The 20,098-nt window shown below is 41.0% G+C and overlaps 1 protein-coding gene across 3 annotated transcripts; it reads right to left on the bottom strand.

Moving 5' to 3' along the window:
* Nucleotides 1-760: 760 nt before the first annotated feature.
* Nucleotides 761-18,387, bottom strand: LOC149315763 (protein AAR2 homolog). Of its 3 annotated transcripts, none has more exons than XM_089514035.1 (4): nucleotides 18,330-18,387; nucleotides 12,198-12,996; nucleotides 9,211-9,440; nucleotides 761-5,160 (listed from the first exon to the last, which is right to left on the bottom strand). In XM_089514035.1, exons 2-4 carry the CDS (start codon nucleotides 12,952-12,954, stop codon nucleotides 4,993-4,995), a joined length of 1,155 nt encoding a protein of 384 aa, XP_089370161.1. In that variant the 5' UTR covers nucleotides 12,955-12,996; nucleotides 18,330-18,387; the 3' UTR covers nucleotides 761-4,992. The 3 variants fall into 3 exon arrangements, with proteins under 3 accessions (XP_089370161.1, XP_089370163.1, XP_089370164.1); XM_089514037.1 differs by lacking the exon at nucleotides 18,330-18,387 and adding an exon at nucleotides 17,938-18,124; XM_089514038.1 differs by lacking the exon at nucleotides 18,330-18,387 and adding an exon at nucleotides 17,758-17,779.
* Between the last annotated feature and the right edge of the window lie 1,711 nt (nucleotides 18,388-20,098).

The following is a 20,098-nucleotide window of genomic DNA, read 5'->3' as shown; positions in this document are numbered from 1 at the left end:
TTGCCAAGAAAACAGCAACAACTCCTCCAAGCTTGAAGGTACAGAGCCTCCAGTTTTCATCACTTTCAATGTAGTATGTTTTAAAACATTTAAAAAAAAAAAACCTGATGGGACAAAAAAAGTCACTCGAAAAATCTAATGCTTTTTGTTGTTGGAGTACCTTTTTTTAAAAAAAAAAATCAAGGAAACAGCCCTTGCTGTGTCAGAAGAGCTAAACCCCTATCATCAGCTATGGTTGGGTCTCAGCTAGAGTATTACATTTAGTTTGGGGTGCCTAATTTTAAGGATACAGACAAGTTGGAGCAAGTTCAGAGGTGGGAAACAAGGATCAGAGATATGGAGAAAACCAATAAGGAAAGGTTTAAGTAGCTGGCCATGTGCAGCTTGGTGAAGACTGAGGGGTAGCATGACTGCGCTCTAAATATCTCAAGGGCTGTCACAGAGAAGAGAGTACAGGCCTGTTTTCTCCAACCCCAAAGGGTGGGACCAGGTTTGAGTTACAGGTGGGTAGATTTATAGCGAATATTACAGTACCTTTCTTTCCACATGCAGATGAAAACATTTTTATTCAGGCAGGCCTCTGAATTGTAATTATGGAGTGGTAGTGTGTGTGTGTGTAAAGTGGTATGCTGTATTTTTAATTTTTTATACTGGAAATTATGTTTTTAAGAATGTTTGTGTTTTAAAACACATTTTTAAAATAAAGTAATATTGTTTAAGTTTTCTAAACTAATATTTTGCCTTTTTTTAAAAATTATTATTGTGAGTTAACTCCCAACTTGGGAGAAAGGTGGGGTATACGTTCAATAAATAAATAAGCATAAGAAGGAATTTCTTGACAGTAAAGGTGGTTTGGCAATGGAACTTATTGCCTAGAGAGGTGGTGGGGTCTCCTTCTTTGGACATGTTCAAAAATAGTTTGGAGATGCTTTAGCTAGGGATTCTACACTGAGCAGGTGGTTGGACTTGATGACCCATAGGACCCTTTACAACTCTATGATTCTATTCAACTGACCTACCAACAGTTGCTAATTGCAGACTTTTAAATCAACAGGAGGTATGTGATCACAGGTCTTTCACTGTCTGATATGTTTAGGACCCAAGCAAATGAATATAGCATAACATATGAAAAATAATCATAGCATACAAAGATATAGCACTGTTAAGTCTGTAGAATCAGTATGAAGAGATCTTGCAGTACTTTTGAGACTAACTGAAAGAAAGAAGTTGGCAGCATGACTCAAGGCTATGAAAGCTCATGCTGCCAACGTTTTTCTTTCAGTCGCAAAGGTGCTACACAATCTCTCTACATACTGATTCATAGCACAGCCTCATAACATTTCTGTACAATAAACTAAGAATTCATCCACCTTTATGAAGTTTTCCTGGGCATACTTAAATGATAGCATAAATAAAGTGGCATTCTACCAAACACCAAAAAGGGAATCAACTTGAAAAATACCTATGAAGAAATGGGACTTTGGCTACTGGTCAAACCAAAGATGTAAAACATCACAAAAATTTGATGGAAGACACAGAGCAAAATTAGCAGTTGAAGTTTCTGCCCAGTTACACTTGTCTGTAGATGATTTGAAAACTGACAAGCAAAAGATTAATTTCCTCCTTTTGTCTTCTTTGTGAGGTACCACATCCTTGAGAGTAATGTATGTATTGCAAGGAATGCTATATCTTCTGCCCCAATCTTTAAATTGGTAAGATCAGAGGAAAGATTCCAAAGTATCTTTAACGGGCCTCATGCTCTGTCTTCATCTGTAATGAAATATAGATTTTTTCAGGTCTTTTGGTATTTAACAAGGCATTTCAAAAGGCTAGAATGAAAACAAGAGAACAGTTCCAAAAATGTTGGAATCCACCAAGCTTATACAATTGCTTGGTCGCTTTACCCAAAGGCTATTAATGAATGAAAGAATAAATTGAGCAGTCCAATATATCTAGAGAACCCTGAGCTATTAAATATTACGTTTCTCACACTAGCTATCCAGATGGTTCTAAGAGTCTAACATAAGAATGGAATCCCTTTCCTTCTTATCCAGGCAACTACTACTTTGTGGTATAATCCTCCAATCTGAAGTTTGGTTATCGTGACTAACAGAGTTATGCACAAATTGGTCTAACAAACAATGAGCTTTCTGAAATAGTGTTTCTTCCCATTCTGAATCTTGTTGGTATTACATGCTTTGACTTCAACTTATGGTGGACCTAAGAATGATGGGTTTCTTTTATTGAGTCAATCCATCTGTTATGCAATCTTTCTATTTTCCTCTGTCTTTAGCTTTCAATAAGTGAGCCTTGTAAGAAATTTTATGAATCCCTCCCAATGTTGCAAGGATGTTGCTTCATCTCTTTTGTTCAGGTAACCATGCTTGGCACCTTTTCCAACTCTATAATATCTGTGGCAGGGAAATGAGTTGTTGATAATGTTCTAAATATAGCTCTCAGAGAGGTCTATAAAACGCATTACAATTCCTGATCAGGGTGCTAATTTCTCTTTGAGTCAGTCTGGTTTACCACATAAAGCAAAGCATGCTTACTCAAATATAACAATGCTTAATGGGACTTAGTCCAATGTATGTATGCCAAGGATTGCATAAAAATGCAGATTTTAGACAATCCATTTTAGAAGTACAGCAACCCCTCCCAACTCATGGGGAATCTGTTCCGGACCTGCCCACCCTGCAAAAATGGCAACTCACAAATATTTGAGTCCCGCTGAAATTAATGGTGAGTGTGCTTTGGTGCATGCTGCCATTTTGTCCCACCCTGTTTGTCCTTCCCACGAACAGCGAGACCACAGACTCCAAGTCCACGAAAAAGGAGGGACAACTGTACAATCTCACATACTGGCTGCATTACAAACATAGTGAGCATGGTTTAAATAATTTCTGAGTAGAACTCATGCTCATATTTTGCCCTTCCTTTTGCCTCCAATATAGACATGAGATTAGAAGCATCCACTTTCATTTTCAACTAGCCAGTTTGTTGTTGTATGCAAAGTAACACAATCTGCAATTAGTTTTTTTTTCTAAACAAACCATCATAAAACTGAAATTTACAACCCTGGTCTGTTTGCACAAGCCATAATAAAATCAAGCTAGTTTATACACAGTGGCAAAGTACAGGTAGTATGGAAACAGAAGGTAATCCTTCAACCTCCTCTTTGCAGCCAGAAAGAAAGAGGGCAGCAGGCTTGCATGCATCATGTTAAACAATGGTGGAGCTCTAAATCTGAGCAGGCCACTGTATACATACAGTGGGAGCAAGCTTGTTTTCTGCTGTTCCAGAGAACAGGACCCGGAACAATGGATGCAAGCTACAGGAAAAGAGATTCCACCTCAACATTAGGAAGAACTTCCTGACAGTAAGGGCTGTTTGCCAGTGGAACACACTCCCTCGGAGTGTAGTGGAGTCTCCTTTGTTGGAAGTCTTTAAGGAGAGGCTAGATGGCCGTCTGCTGGGGATGCTTTGATTTGGATTTCCTGCATGGCAGGGGGTTGGACTGGATGGCCCGTGCAGTCTCTTCCAACTCTATGATTCTATGAAAAACAGGTCATCCCAACCTACATTAGGCCCAACTTCTGATTTTTATGATGGGTTTTGTAAATATAAAAGGACAGAACTTCATCAGCTCTGCAGATGATTAGTAGCAAATTGCATAACTATAGTATTTGAGTACCAGCTAACACTGACTATGAGTCAGATGCTTTACTTTAAAGGTGAGAGGCATGAAACAGCATTTCATCCTCATTGCAACAGTGTTACCAAAAATCAAGCACACATTTTTAATCACTTATAAAAGACTTTAGGGATATTTTGTAGGAAAATGTAATACAGGAAGATTTCTTGTGTGCTGAACACTGACACACAGGTTATCTTGTTAGATACACATACCAACATTTGAAGGAGCCTAACAGCCTAAAAAGGAATAAAAAAGAGTAACAACTAAATCCATACACAGTAGGGATTCTTGTTTGAAAAATTCAGCAGCATCCTGCACCCCAGAGAAAGCATTAGAAGATAACAGGTAGCATGCTTGCTACAGGCTGTTTTATAGCATTTTCATTTTCATTCCTCTGGAGTTACAACAGAAAGTCACTGTCTGCCCTAAAAGTATAAATAAATGAAAATGTTCCATATAGCTTTTTAGTAACAACCTATGGGCATGGATACTGCCACAGAATAAATATGGTTTCCCCACTTTATTTATCTGTGTCCCACGGAGATTTCAGCTACTCTGGAAAAAGGCAAGGTTAAGCTATATGGTAGGAGTATAAAAGTGATGAAGAATTCCAGTGCACTTAGTCTGACAGGCATTTCTACCAGGCAAATTCTGGTAAAAGAAAATACTTTGAATAAAAGCAAAACTTAGAGATTTATAATAAATGACAATGCTGAGTTGTGTGTGTGGAGTATTCAATATTAATGAAATCCCTCTATTCAGCATTGTTGAACTCTGGCATCTTCCAGATGGTGTACAGCCTTCTGAATACAAGACCATTCAAACATTTTCCCATTTATATAACATGACACAGAATAACCAAATCAAGATTTTTTTAAAAAAGCATTGTCTCAAGTCAAACTCTTCAACAAACGGAAGGGTATCCCTCCATATTATTAGAAGGTACATGATACAATCCTATATATTTATAAAGTAGTATCCTTATGCTGCTCACTGGGACTTCTTCCCAGGTAGGTTTATATGGGAATGTGCTTACAGAAGTACTCAGACAGAAAAAAAAAGCTTTTGGATAACATGACACAATTGGGTTGATGATCTAGATGTAATCTAGTCTTTGTTTCCTAGAATATCTATTTCCAGCATGAAAGACATTTGCTGTCTTACTGGATTTTTTTTTTTTATTTCTAGTTCCAGGCAAGACTGATGAATTGGATGTCATAAATTGGCACATTTTCACTAAAAGACGTAAAAGAATATAAAAGACAGTTTTAAAATCATCAGACAGTTATTCTCATTTAATCCACAAGAGTCCCTTCTGGTAGCTCTACTACTACAGGGGCACAGTCCTCTGGCTCAGCCTCAAAGTCCCACTTGAATTTCTTGGTTAGATGAGCTTTAAAGCGCTCTGCCTTCTTTCTCAGACTCCTGTCAACAGCAGGGCTACATGTATAGGAAAAGAACACCTAGAAGAGCATAAAACAAGTGTTTAATAAAACAATTTATACAACAACAAAATAAAATAGTGTCTCCTGTAGATGTCTCATACAGACATATACTGTATTTTTGTAAAGATCAAGTTAACGGAGGTGACCTTATCAACTGATTTTTATTCTGTGAACAGAACTGGTTGTTAATAGAACTGATTAATTATTTAAATCTGATACTCAACCCTTATTTTGAATTGGGCATTTCATTCTGTCACACACAAACCTGTTAACTTTTCAGACAAGCATTTTCTTCTGATTCTTTTGACCCATCACATATCTGTTAAAATCAAGCAAAACTCCCAAGTTCATCAATTTTGCTACTGTGCTAAATTTGTTACGCATAATTCATTTCCAAAGCAACAGACTGATGGCCAAAAGAAAATTCATTTCTATTGCAAGATGAAATAAAGGATAAAATGTGCAAGGGAAGAATATATGGACAGAAACAGATGGATTTAAAATCTATAATGAATACACAGAAAATTAAACATGTGGTTCATTGTTTTGTGCATGAGAGTCACTTCTCTTTGTTCATCATATCATGAAATGCCTGTCTCTATTAAAAAGCCTTACTTTATGAAATAATTCTAGTATTAGAAAATGGAAAGCTGTAATTTTATTTCACCTTCTTCATTAGCACAGTAAAGTACATAGGAAACTGCCATTTGCAAAAGTAGTTTTTCTTTTCTTTCTTGCTACTGGGTGGGGTTGAAAATTTCTGCATGTGAAAAAACTGGCTTTCTGGGCACTAACACACACACACACACACACACACACACACACACTGATGAGCGTGTAATGATTTCAAAATATGTTTTTACACTTCCTAGATGAGAATGTGTGCTAAAAAGACATACAGTATCTATAAGATGTTTCAGACTTCAAGTTGTGTCCTTTTTTGATGCACTCTTCTCCTACAGCCCAATTGTGCACTTGTTTATTCCTGCTATCCTAACAATCTGCAATGCTTTACATGAAATATGAACCTTTATTTTCTGTAACTTTAATCTGTCATGCAATGTACTACTTCTTTTTCTTTCTTTTTTTAAAAAAAGATCATGCATTTATAACATGGTAAAAATTTTGCATTATTTAGTCTCCCATAACTTCATACATAAGGTCAGACATTCTAATTCCTTGGCACAAAATGCTTCCAGACTAAATTGAAGCACCATTATCAATAAAAATGTTCAACCTTAAAAGTTTTTCTGTATGTTTTGTGCTTCGGCCAAGAGTACAAGGTTATATATCTGGCACTCATGGTGGGAGGTGGACTCTAAAGGGCAAACAACAATAAAACAGTTTTGGTTAGTGAGGTGAGAGGATACATTCTGTAGTGCAGCCATTTTTGCTCTTTCATTTTACCAAATTCATTTTACCAGTGTCCTCTGACAGTGCAAGGTAAACCTTAAAGCAGTAGGAGTACATGAATGATAACTGGATTGAAGAGTTTTGCCATTTTTAACAGTAATTCTGCTTTGAAAAATTTTTATCTTAATATTTATAGCATCTCCCACTATTCAGCAAATATTAAAAATCTAGGAAAAAGGTATATTCCTTCTTTAGATGCCTGACAAGTCCCATGTCATCATCATCACACCTCAGTGGCATTCATAAACTGAAGGAAGTAAATTAAAGCCTCAGTCACTGTGTGGAGACAATGTGTATCTACATCTTGCTTGGGAATACATAAATCCTTCCCATGTTGCAGGAATCAAAGTACTTTACACAGGATTTATTCTATTTTATTTGCACAAAAACTCTGCAAGCTAGGTTAAGATGAAAAATGATGAATAGTTGGAGTGAGCAGGGATCCAAAACTAGATTATAGTGGCACTCTTCTTACTTCTGGAAACATCCGTGTTTTGTTAGGAGCATTTGCCTGGGTTAAAATGGTCAAGATAGCCAAATGGATTATCTGCAGATGTAGTTTCTTTCAGGAGCTTTAATCAAGCCTCCAAAGAGATACAAAAGCAGGCTAACATTTTCTTAGGTCTTTCAGATAATCAGATACAATTCTAGCTGTAAAATGGCTGTAGTATTTTCAACTGCCACCTGCTGTCAACAACTCTTGTTTATATTTGTCGTAAAGAAGCTAGGAGATACCTCCTCCAGCTGTCTGGTAAAAGAATTACACTGCCTCTGCCTCATTACAGCATTACTGAAGATGAATGAGCCATAATTATTACATAGCCTGATTGGATTTCAATTTGTTTACAAGACTGTTGTAACAGTTTCCAGAATGACAAACAGGAAACAGCTAAATTGTGTGGCTAGAATTCAAAAGTTCACACTCAATCTTCTTTGCATAAATGGGGGTATTTGGCTCCATTTCTCAGCACAACCCCTATTCTCCTCAAAGGCTGGTCTTAAATGTCTGTAGACTCCCTGGAACAGCACTGATTGGGACACGAAGGCATGCTGATTGGAAAAATTGGTCACTGGTATGATGCACATGAAAAGGCCTCTAGATCCTGGCCTTTGTATACTTTCCAACATTATTTCAAGTTTCCCCCTTCAGAATACAGGCAGCACATGTCTACTATGCAGCAACATATGGTTCGTTTTATTTTTGCGATGATCAGCTGTCCAATACCTATGACTAAAAGGAGTATGTCAGGACTAAGACAGAATAGCAAAGGCTGAAATTAAGCTACTCAGGGAGGCTGTGGAAATCACTGAAGGTGTTTAAGTAAAGGCAAGACAGGCATTTGAAAGAAATGCCTTAGACTTGGGATTTTATTCACTTATTGAGATTAGATCCATCCTAACCATTAGCATAATCAGGAAGGCAAGAAAAAAAATCTCAAAAGGGAAGCAAATCACTATTCAAACGTAGTACATTTTTAAAACCATCCATATACAGAGTAATTGGACATGTAACACTGATGAGTTGATTATGGCCCATCCCTCCACTGCTGTAGTTTATTTTATATAATAATTATGAACTATATCTCACTTTGTACTAGGAGAGAAAATGGTGAAGCGTGGGTATTCACATTACACAGTGAATCCTTCCAGTTCTACAAGTCAGTTCTAATAAAAACCAAGAATGTGTATGTCCTGTTTGTCTTTCATTCTGATATTTTACTGCGTCTGTGAAATAGAACTTGCTTTCATCAATACTTCAACATTAAATATAATTAATTATACAAGTTTGAAAACCAAACCTGTTTTGACAGTACGGAAATACTGTGTACTGTGGCCCCTAGACTCACTTTACTGGTATCTAAATATACTCCTGTTGTATGATTTAGCAGAGAAACTCTATAAAACCCAGAGATTCTGTTCTTTTTCAAGATGCTCTGGCTTGTAACTATTCATGCTCCCACATTCATAAAAATAATACATGACATAACTAAGATATCCTATAGCCATAGAGAAGCGCATCAGAGCATTTTACCAGGTGATCAAGGCGTTGAATAGCCCCCACAGTTTTTCTGAATGTGCTGCTACTTCAAACAAAGACCTCCAGTGTTCTTTAATAAGAAGTTTGCCATATCAAAGAATAAGGCTCAATCTGGCAGATGTTCTCTATCCTGCTGATCCAAAGGAACAACCCTTTGAACTTTGACTCAACACTCAGTGCTACTTTAAACTGCATGCCCAGCCTATCATGCATATTTAAGGAAATATAAAAAGCAAAGCCAGCACATAAAGGGTTTCCCAGACCTATGACATCCAACAATTTGGAATAAGGGTATAAAAATGCACAGGATAATACCACATGATACATTTCATGAAAACCAATTATGAAAAAGCAGTGGGAAGAAGAGAAACATGGCTGATCTTATTGGGCATAACTTATGATGGCCTTCACATCTAGTTATATCAAGAGAAAAACACCATTTTGTTTTAATGGAGCATTTCTGTCTGGGGTTTACTTTTAAAATTTGTTTCTAACATTTCTGGGATCCAATTATTTTTATGCTGCCAACATCTCAATTTAATCGGTTGTAGAATTCTTAGGAAAATTATCCACTTTACTGCTCCTCTACTTATATAACACTGAAACATTTCCCTTACCTGTAAGGTGTTAGTTAAAAAGTTATCTTGGGAGACTATATCCACAAAGAAGTCAGCTGGTATTTCACTGAGTTGGTGGTACAGGACAGAAATGAGATTGGCGAACATGGCTTGATGCTTCACAATGGCATCTTCAGACCTGCATAAGAGATTCAGGAGTTTTTTCCAGTGCTCAAATGCATCGTATACATTCCCAATCAGGAAACAGATAAAGGCAAACTGGAGCTCTCCTAGAAACATAGAAACAAGAGAATATTTGGAGGATGGGAAATGAATAACAAATTAGCTTCTGTTCTGGTGCCACAACTAAAGGGCACATGCTTTTCTTATTTGCTGCATTTTATACTACTCTTCCATCCCATTTCTATGATAATTTACAAAGAGATTAAAACAAAACATAAACAAAAATTATTATAAACTAAAACCCACAGCTTTATGGAAGCAGTATAGAACAACCAACAGGATGAAAACTGTACCCTAATCTGAGGAAAATCTAAGAAAGATTTTTGTCAGGCACTAAAGGACAATAAAGTAAATATCAGGAAAACCTCTCTGGGCATTCTGCAGTTAAGATATTACCACCACACAGTCCCTTGTTCTGGCTCTCCTCTTTCTCATCACAAATGATGAGGGTACTGTGATGATCCAACTATGGTGACCACATTTCTAACCAGCAACTGTGGTGATCTTACTTCAAAATTTCCATCCTCTTCCCATGAGAACGCTGCCATGAGGATTCTGCAGTGGAACCACTTCCTCCAAGTCTGTTCCTTTTATAGTGGCTGTAACTTTTAGAATCCAACTCTTTTGTAACATAAATTATTATCTAACATATATTTAATAATAATTTTGTTTTTAATTGCCATCAAGTCAATTTATGGTGACTTTATGAACGATAGACCAATTAATCTTAAAACAATACACAGTCTTTGGTACCCAAACCTTCCACCTCCCTCCCTGACTTTTTCCTAACCCAGTATCTGACTCTCACACTCCTCACTTTCATCATCTCATCCTTATGCTAGTTTACCCAATATTCTACTGTTGTCACTCAGTCTTCATAAACACTCCTACTCCTACATACCTTCCAACATAATATACTACAATATCAGAACATAAATCACAATATAATCAAAGTAATGTCCCAGACACCAGCAAAAAAATTGGTTGAAGATCTTTTACCATGGTTCCTAAACCTTCAAAGGCTTCAAATGTTAAAACCATCATTCTTCATTGGATCCAAACTAGACTGGAAGCTAGGGTGGTTGGCACATGTAACAGCTGATACACCCAGTTCTCATTAATACTGTACCGGCTGCATTTTTCACTAACCAGAGTTTTCAAATTGTGTTCCAAGGCATCCACATGCAGAACACATTAAAGAAGATTACTAAACCATGGTTAACTGAGGTCAAGCTCCCTTTTTCCAAGTAGGGTAGCAGTTCATGTACCACCCACCACACCACAAGCTGCAAATTTGCTCCTTTAGATGGAGTATTTCTTCTGGCATAGGATGACCACCACAGTTAGCCCTCCATATTGTTGGATTCTACATCCATGGATTCAACCATCCAGAGCTTGAAAATATTCAACAATAAAAACTTCCAAAAAGCAAATCTTGTTTTGCCATTTTATGTAAGGGACACCATTTTATTATGCCACTGCATATAACAGAACTGAGCATCCACAGATTTTGGTATTCACAGGTCCTGAAACCAAACCCCAGAGGATACAAGGGCCCATGTACAGTATGCCTCTGAGCAAAGAAACTTCATGTCCTCTATCTTGTCCACCTTTAGACTGAGTTTACTCACCCTCAATCAGTAAATTATTACTCTCTTAAGAATAGTTTTATCTGCTCTAGGGTCGAGTCCACCCTTCCCTTATGCAGGAGATCCATTCTGGGACCCCTCCCCATGTAAGGGGAATTCCGCATATGCTTGAGCCCCATCTAAATGAATGGGGCTTGTGCATGCAGTGGCGCGGCGGCGCCATTACCCCTTATGGGGCACGCTGCCCATTTTCCCAGCACAGTGCACACTGCACCTTGGCCTATGAAGATACCACTAGCCCCAGCCTCTTCCCAGGGTATATGCTCTTTCAGAGTACAAAGAGTAATCCTGGGTAGTTCCCATGTGGATTCCCAGTGCTTTGTCTTTCTGGGGGGAAAGAGCAAGGGAGCAAAGGTGGCTCCCAGTGGCTTGAGGAAAATTTGCATTACTGGTGAATGGTTCACTTAAGATTTCTCTCTTGATCTATTCCTAAGGCTCAGAATGGGTCAGGCTCAGAAAACATAACATTATCAACAGGGGAACTAGTGATGAACCTTAATTTGTGCTCAACCTCTACACACCCTCTGACAGTGATTTCTGAGGTATGGAGAAGATAGGAAACTGTACAGGTAAATTCAGAGCATGTGTGCTGCTGAGCATCTTTCTGGGCGGGTACACTTTGCCTTGGCAGCAAGATTTATGGAGGCCAAAATATAATGCAACTCAATCAGCACAGAGAACTCAGCACATGTAAAAATCTTAATTACTTAAGAAAACTGATTAAGAGGATTTTACTGAACATATGTTTAGAGCAAAATGTTTTACTTTTGTGTAAATTAAGAGAAAGAAAAGGATTTTATAGCCAATACTAATCTTCCTGGCTTTAATCTCAAAGAGACTACTGTCATTCCAGCTGGCTTTCAAAATTCTCATCAAATGATATTTACAGGATGTTACATAAGTACATTCCTTAGACCAGGGATATACCTATAATTTTTACTGATTTCAAAGGGTGACAGCAGATAACTGCAAATACCAGTAGTTCTCAAATGGTGGGCAGGACCCCTGTGTGTGTGTGTGTGTGTGTGCGCGCGCGCGCGCAAGAGTTGCTCAAGGGGAGTGTGAGGCATTTCAATTCAAAACTAACATACACATTGCAGAGTTATTTGGAAAGCATCATAAAAATCAACTGGTGTGAAGGTTGGTTTAACTCACCAAGCAAATCCTGGGAATTGCTGGCATATTGTTTATTGATCACAGTCTCTAAGGCATAGCTTAAGTCCATGCTATGCCTGGTAACTTCCTCAGGTGTAGCCCCTTCAGGGTACATTTGCTTGGGTATTTCTGTGAATCTGATCTCAGTACCAGCTTTCAGTTGCATTTGAGGCAGCCGCGCCAGACCTTCTGCATAACTCTTGCACTCTGTGTCATACCGGGGCAGGTTCTGTTCAACCCGATCTTTAGTATATTTCCCAGCCAGAACAGGCAGAACCTCTGAAAAAGCACATATTTGTCCACTTTCTGGCTGTAGCTTTTGCATCACATCTTCATTAATGTAATTTGTGAGGGAGATCCACTTCTTAAGGGTGCTATAAGGGTAAGGACCTAGAAATTTGTCCATCTCCTGGAGATTGGCTTTCATTGCTTCAGTTTCACTTTCAGGTGCTGGGGTGAGATCCACCTCTTCTTTCACTCGGTCCCAATGTAACACTCTTAGATCACGCTGTTGCAGGTTCAAAAAGAAGCCAGTGCGAGGACCACTTTCTTTCCTATTGTTCTGATCAACAGAGCTGTAGTGAATGAAATGAATACCTGGAGGTATCATCTTCACCCCACGGAACTTGGGGCCCACTTGCCAACTGTTGTAGTCAATGCCAAACTCTGTTCCTTCAGGCACATTTAAAATTACAACAGTGGCACCCTCAAAAAAGAGCCGCTTGGCCAGGTCTTGATCCATCTGCATTTCTGCCATCTCTTCTGTTCCCTTCTTTCACTACAGCTTCTTACAAGAAGGCTAGCAAGAGGAAACAAAATATATTTGAATTTGAACAATCAGCATGAGACCTTTATTACTTGTTGTTGTTGTTAACATTTATTTCTAGAGCACTGTAAAGTTTGAATAGCGCTTTACAGGATAGAGATCAAGCTAGAATAAAATAGTAATAAAACCTGCCATATGGCATACTATCGAAAACATCAGCATTACAAAATACAAACACCTCTAAAATAGTACAGCAAAAGTAAAGTGGGCATATAGGCATCATAACGTATTAGCAACTGGTGATATGGAATGCTTCCCTGGCATGAGCATGGTTAAAACATTAAAGAAAGCTAACTGCCACAAGAACAAAATTCTCAAATTTACCAAATTGTGAGGCATATACTTTAAACTGTAGGACCCATCCAAACCAATTTGCTGCCTGAGGCAAGGGACAAGATATAGCCTCTTCTCTTACCACATGGAAGCTGAAAGGACTGACAAATAAAACTCACTTCAGTGCTGGGGATGACAGAAGTTTGATGTCTTGCTGGGGAGGGGGAAAGTATTTTTTACTCTGTTTGCAAGGGTAACGGTCCAGAATACGTAAGGGAATGCCTTCTTCTGTACTATCCGTCCTGCACTCTAAGGTCCTTGGGGAAGAATCTACTTCAGCCAAAAAAATCTACCCAGAGGGCCTTCTCCATTGCTGCTCCGAAGCTATGAAATGACCTGCCGAAGGAGATCTGGCACATTTCTACTCTTACAGCCTTTCAGAAGGCTCTTAAGACAGATCTCTTCCGGCAGGCCTTCCCTATCTAGTTCCTCTTCCTGTTTACTGTGACTCACATCACTCTGTCCACCAATTCTTCTCTTAAATTTAATGAGAAGAATTAAATTAAAATTAATTAAAATTAAATTCTTGCCTCAAGAAGAGGAACCCTCCCTCCGTGTCATCATCAGATCTGGGCGGGAGTGAAAAGGACAGGCCCAATTCCATCAGGTCTAGCTGTGAATTCTGTGACTCTCTTTTATATTATTGTATTGTACTGTATTGTATTCTCTGTATTTTTATTGCTGTAACCCACCTAGAATCATAGAATCGTAGAGTTGGAAGAGACTACTAGGGCCATCCAGTCCAACCCCCTGCCATGCAGGAAATCCAAATCAAAGCATCCCTGACAGATGGCCATCCAGCCTCTGTTTAAAGACCTCCAAGGAAGGAGACTCCACTACACTCCGAGGAAGTGCATTCCACTGTCGAACAGCCCTTACTGTCAGGAAGTTCCTCCTAATGTTGAGGTGGAATCTCTTTTCCTGTAGCTTGCATCCATTGTTCTGGGTCCTGTTCTCTGGAGCAGCAGAAAACAAGCTTGCTCCCTCTTCAACATGACATCCTTTCAAATATTTAAACAGGGCTATCATATCACCTCTTAACCTTCTTTTCTCCAGGCTAAACATTCCCAGCTCCCTAAGTCATTCCTCATAGGGCATGGTTTCCAGACCCTTCACCATTTTTGTCGCCCTCCTTTGGACACGCTCCAGTTTCTCAATGTCCTTTCTGAATTGTGGCGCCCAGAACTGGACACAATATTCTGGGTGGGGCCTGACCGAAGCAGAATACAGTGGCACTATTACTTCTCTTGATCTAGACACTATACTTTTAGATTCCTGGATTCCTTGTGATTGGGCGGGCTGTAAATAAATTATTACCATCATTATTATAGGATTTTTTACTCTGTTTGCTAGGATAATGTTCCAGTTTTTCCATGTGGGGGGGGAAGCACTGGGGAACATTGTGCTTGTACAAAATTAAGAGTTTTCATAAGTACATCCAATAAATGCAATCCTACATGTTAAATAAGTTATGAATCTAATGTTGCTAAAACAATCAAATATATTTTAATCCCCATTCCTACTTCCTGTTTCCAGGAACAAAATGAAAAGAGAACTTTAGTGGATTCAAAATTTCCATATTTCCCCCCTTTTAGTGAGAGAGCAGCTTAAACCCGTGCTAATGAAGGCAGAAATAAGGCAATTTGACACTGCTTTAACTGTCATGGCACCATCCTAGGGAACCCTGGGATTTATAGTTGTTGTGACACCAGATCTTTCCGACAGATAAAGCTACCTATCCCACAAAAGTAGAAATCCCAGAATTACATAGCATTGAGCTATGGCAGTTAAAACATCATGCCCACTTACATTACTTCTGTAGTGCAGATGCAGTCTTACACTGCTCAAGATGCAACTAGAAAAACCTAAGTTAGGCGGGTTATAGACCGCCCATTTGGGGCGGGCTGCACCCGCCCCTTTCCCCAGTGTATTGGGGCCTCAGCTGCCAGAACGGCAGCCGCTGAGGCCCCGATCCGCCGCTTTTCAGGCTGCGGGGAAGCAGCAAAACGCCGCTTCCCCGCAGCCTGAAAAGGGGTGTCCCTGGGGCTTCAAGCCCCAAGGACACCCCGCGGCGGCGGGGAGAAGGAGAAAGGGGCCGCTTGGCCCTTTTCTCTTTTAGTCCGCTGGGCGCAGCCGTCTGAAGGCTGCGCCCAGCGGACTAAACCAGGAGCTCCGAAACGGAGCTCCTTCCTGCTCCGTGTTCAGGGCACACTAAGTGCCCTGGCGCGGAGCAAGGACGTCACGTCCGCGCCGCCCCGTCTAGAGGCGGCGCGGCCGTGACGTCCTAACGGCGGCGGCCGTATGGAAGGGCCGCCGCCCTTTAGTGCGTGACGAGCCCGCACTAGGGTTAGGCGGTGCAGAAGCACCGCCCTTTTGTAATCCTAGTGCGTGCTCGTCACACACTAAAGTGCCGGTCTGTAACCGGCCTTTGATTCAGAATAAAGCAGCTTCACCAAAACCTCTCTTGTTGCCTTTCATTTCACTGTGAATGTGACAAAAGTCCCAGCATGAACTTTGTTCATGACCTGAATTCAGTAGTTCTTAACAACAGCTAAGCTATACCAATATACAGCTAAACTGAATTACTGCAGACCCAAAACCAACAGAACTCTCCCATGTACAAAAGGATTTTGTGGTACCTTTGAGACTAACTGTGCAAAAGTAGTGGTAATGTAAGCTTTCGTAGATTTACTCTATGAAAAGACAATGATGCTATGAAAGGTGGAAGAGAGTAGAAAGAGAGGAAAACTACATGCTAGATCAGTGGTTCCCAACCTTCCTAATACCGTGACCCTTTAATACAGTTCCTCATGTTGTGGTGACCCAAACCTATGAAATTATTTTCATTGCTACTTCATAACTGTAATTAAATAGGTGTTTTCCAATGGTCTTAGGCGACTCCCATGAAAGGTTAATAATAATAATAATAAAGGGTCATTCGACCCCCAAAGGGGTCCCGACCCACTGTGCTAGATGGTTGGACTCAATCAGGGAGGACCCAGGCCTGGGCCTGCAGGTCCTGAGTGAGACTGAGGGCAGGAGGTCTTGGAAATGTCTTATCAACAGGGGCGCCATAAGTCAATGTCACCTCCAGGTCAGTTAGCAACAACAAAGTCAAAATGTACAGCAGTGTTGGTCCCTGAGAGAGAGAATACCATGGACAGACAAGTAGACAAGCAAATGGCTTCTAGAAGAGATCAAGCCTGAACTGTCTCTGGAAGCTAAGATGACTAAATTGAGGCTGTAGTACTTAGGTCTCATCATGAGGAAAAATGTCAATAATGCTAGGAAAGAAGGAAGGCAGTAGAAAGAGAGAAAGATCACATGCTAGATTGTTAGATTCAATCAGGGAGGATATGGGACTGAACCGCAGGACCTGAACTGAGAGGCTGGGGGGGGGGGGCAATTTTCTGATGTCTCATTCACAGGCTTGCTATGAGTCAAGGTCAGCAAGATCTCTTCTGTTAACAAGAACAAGACTTGGTCTGCTTCCTCAGATGCATGGCCTTGATGAGAGAAGAAAAAAATCTAGGAAAACAGAATAGAAGGAGGCAAGGGGAAAGGCTGTTATCAGAAGGGCTTCTGTCTCCCCAAGGAGAACTTGTCCCGTTGACAGCTGCCCAAAAAGTGCAGAAGTTCACCTGCAGAAATCAAAAACACAGCTGTGGTAGTCTGGAAAATCAGTATGCATGCATTTGAGGAAATAGGCTCAAGTGTATGAACACTCATACTACCAACAGGTGCAGTGTCTCAACGCTGAGGAGGGTGGACCTGCTGAATGGTTTTCTCACTGCTATTAAAACATTTATTTATTTACTTATTTATTTATTTACTTATTCAGCCCTAACGGCTATCAGAGAGGCTTACAATTATTGTTTTTAATCAGACAGTTCCCTGCCCTCAGGCTTACAATCTAAAAGACACGAAACAAAAGGAGAAGGGAATGGTGGAGGGAAAGGGGAAGAGGTCCAGTGGTTCTTCTCTCCCTCTGAGGCCTGGACCAAGGCAGATGGACTGGAGGCAGGGCTCTCTTTCTTCAGGCATACACCCCAAGTCTTGACGAAAAGAGAAGAGCAGCCACAAGGGAGGCAAACTGAAGGGATTTAGTGGGATCAAACATTGATTAGAATGGGGGCTATAGTTAAGAAATCAGAAGAAGACTAAGAATGGGGAGGGTAGCTATGAAAGAACTAGAGAAGATCCTAAAGAGTAAAGATATACAACAGAGCATTAAAGTTAGCATTGTCCAAGCCTCTGTATGTCCCATTACTATGTTCAGGCATGAGAGTAGTCTGCTAAGAAATTGGCTAGGAAGAAAATACACTCATTTGAGATGCGATGCTGGAAAAGAGTGCTAAGAATAGCATGGGCAGCCAAAAGACAAACAAATGGATCCCTGACCTGTCCCTGGAAACCTAGGTCATCAAATTGAGGCTGTTGCACTTTGGCCATATCATGAGAAGACAGGGCTCACTAGAAAGGAAGATCCTACTAGGCAAGGAGGAAGGCAGTAGCAAGAGAGGAAGACTCACACTCGGCCAGGCGGGATAAGCCTGCTTCGCGAAAGCTCATGCTGCCAACCTCTTTCTTTCACTTAGGTCCGACACACGCCGCAGAAATAAGCCACTCTGAGACGGGGCTTTAACCGCCCTGGGAACCCTGGGAATTGTAGTTTATTGCGGCACCAGGGCTCTCAGATTAGGCGACATATGTCAGAAAACGACAGTTCCCAGAATCCCCTAGCACTGCGCCAGGGCAGGGAGTAAAGCCGTCTGGAACGGGATTGTTTCTGCAGTGTGTGTTGGACCTTGGTCTCAAAGGGGATCAAGATCCCCTCCGAAAGGCCTCAGCAGCTGCGGGAGGCGGAAAGGGAAGGGCAGCCCCAAGGGGAGCAGGCGGAGGGGGTTCAGCCCTCTGCCCAGCCGGCTCGCAGCCACGGAGGAAGCCCCTCGGGCGGAAAACCAGCCACGTACCTCGCTCTGAGCGCTCCCAGCTTGGAGAACAACTTAGGAGCAACTTCCGGTCAGAGTCGGACGGCAATAAAAGGGACGCAAGGAACAACTTCCGGTCTGGTTAGAGAAAGTGGCCGGTCGGATCCCATGACCCAGTAACTTCCGGTCCTGGGTTGAAAGCGGCCGGGGTGAATAACCATCATAATAGCGTAATGTTATGTAACAGATGCCAGGGATGTTGGTAGTAGGGCTGCCCTCATCAGCCCCGCCCCCTCAGGCAGTGGCCGGGCGTCCTCCTTTTCCAGGACGTTTCATGATTGCATCCACAGTGCAGCAGTTGGTTTGGCACCAGTTCAACTGCCCTGGCTCAGTGCTATGGAATTCTGGGAATTGCAGTTTGTTGTGGCACCCCTGGTTCCCAGAATTCCCTAGCACTGAGCCAGGGCAGTTAAAGCCGTCTCCAAGTAGATTATTTCTCTGAGACTAAGTAATAATGATGATAATAATAAATTAAACTTTTATTTGTATCCCGCTTTTCTGTGACGAGACATCAAAGGCCCAAAACACACTGCAGAAACAGTCTAGTTCGAGATGACTTTAACTGCCCTGGCTCAATGCTAGGGAATTCTGGGAAGTGTAGTTTAGTGACACACCTCTGGGGCCACAACAAACTGAAATTCCCCGGATTCCATAGCACTGAGCCATGGCAATTGATCTGGCGTCAAACCGGATTAGTGCTGCACTGTGGATGCTGCCCAGGAGGGATTTCAAAACTTCCTCCATTTTGAGCATGACTCAGAAGCATGGGCTTCCATTTCTTATTAGTGTTTTTTAGTTTTTATTTGGCCATGTCCTTTATTTTATGGTGCCTTGCCCTCCTTTGGGAATGTGACACTTGGCCTTACTGTCCCCCTACTTCTTTTCTCCATTTCAGGACTCAAAACATGTAGGGAAGAATCTTATCTGCAGTTGTGCCAAGGCCTTCCCATTGAGAAACAGCAGGACAGACCATGAGGAAAGGGACTGGTTTCTGAGGGGGATAAAGCAAGCAGGCTTTAGGGTAGACCCAGCTGCTGTTCACTGGAAAAATCACGACATTGCATATGCACATGGGGTTTTGAATAGTTGGGTTTCAAGGGGACAACCTACCTACATTGTTGTTGTGTGCCTTCAAGTCATTTCCAACTTAGGGTGAACCTAAGGCTTTTCTTGGCATGATTCTTCGGAAGGGGTTTGCTGAAGCTGAGAGGGTGTGACTTGCCCAAGATCACCCAGTGGGTTTCCATGGCCAAGCTGGGGTTTGAACCCTGGTCTCCAGAGTCATAGTCCAATACTCAAACCACTGCACCACACTAATTCTTATGAGAATGAAAATTTAGGATTGCAATCCTATACACATTTGTATAAGAAATAAGTTCTTCAGGGTTTTTAGTTTCTTCAGAGGGGGTTTGCCATTGCCATCCTTTTGAGGCTCAGAGAGTGCAAGTTGCACAAGGTCACCCAGTGGGTTTCATGGTTGAGACGGGAAGTATCCTGGTCTCCAGACTCCAGCTCTAAGTTGAAGCAACAGGAACATTTGAAGGTCTTAAAATACCATGAAATAGTTACACTAGGACCCTTTCACACTACACAACAGTTGTACTATGATTTTACTTCACCCGCCATGGCCAGTCTGTGGAATTCTGGAGTTTTGTAGTTCAGTGGAGCAGTGGAACTTTCTAGGTGCATTATAGGTGTACACCTTCAAGTTGCCTCTTGACCTATGGCGATCCCATTAATTTCTAAATATC

The sequence above is a fragment of the Sceloporus occidentalis genome, unplaced genomic scaffold (assembly GCF_023333645.1).
Source record: "Sceloporus occidentalis isolate IW3139 unplaced genomic scaffold, rSceOcc1.0.p SCAF_3, whole genome shotgun sequence".
NCBI lineage: Eukaryota > Metazoa > Chordata > Lepidosauria > Squamata > Phrynosomatidae > Sceloporus > Sceloporus occidentalis.
This window is presented reverse-complemented; position numbering and strand designations above follow the sequence as displayed.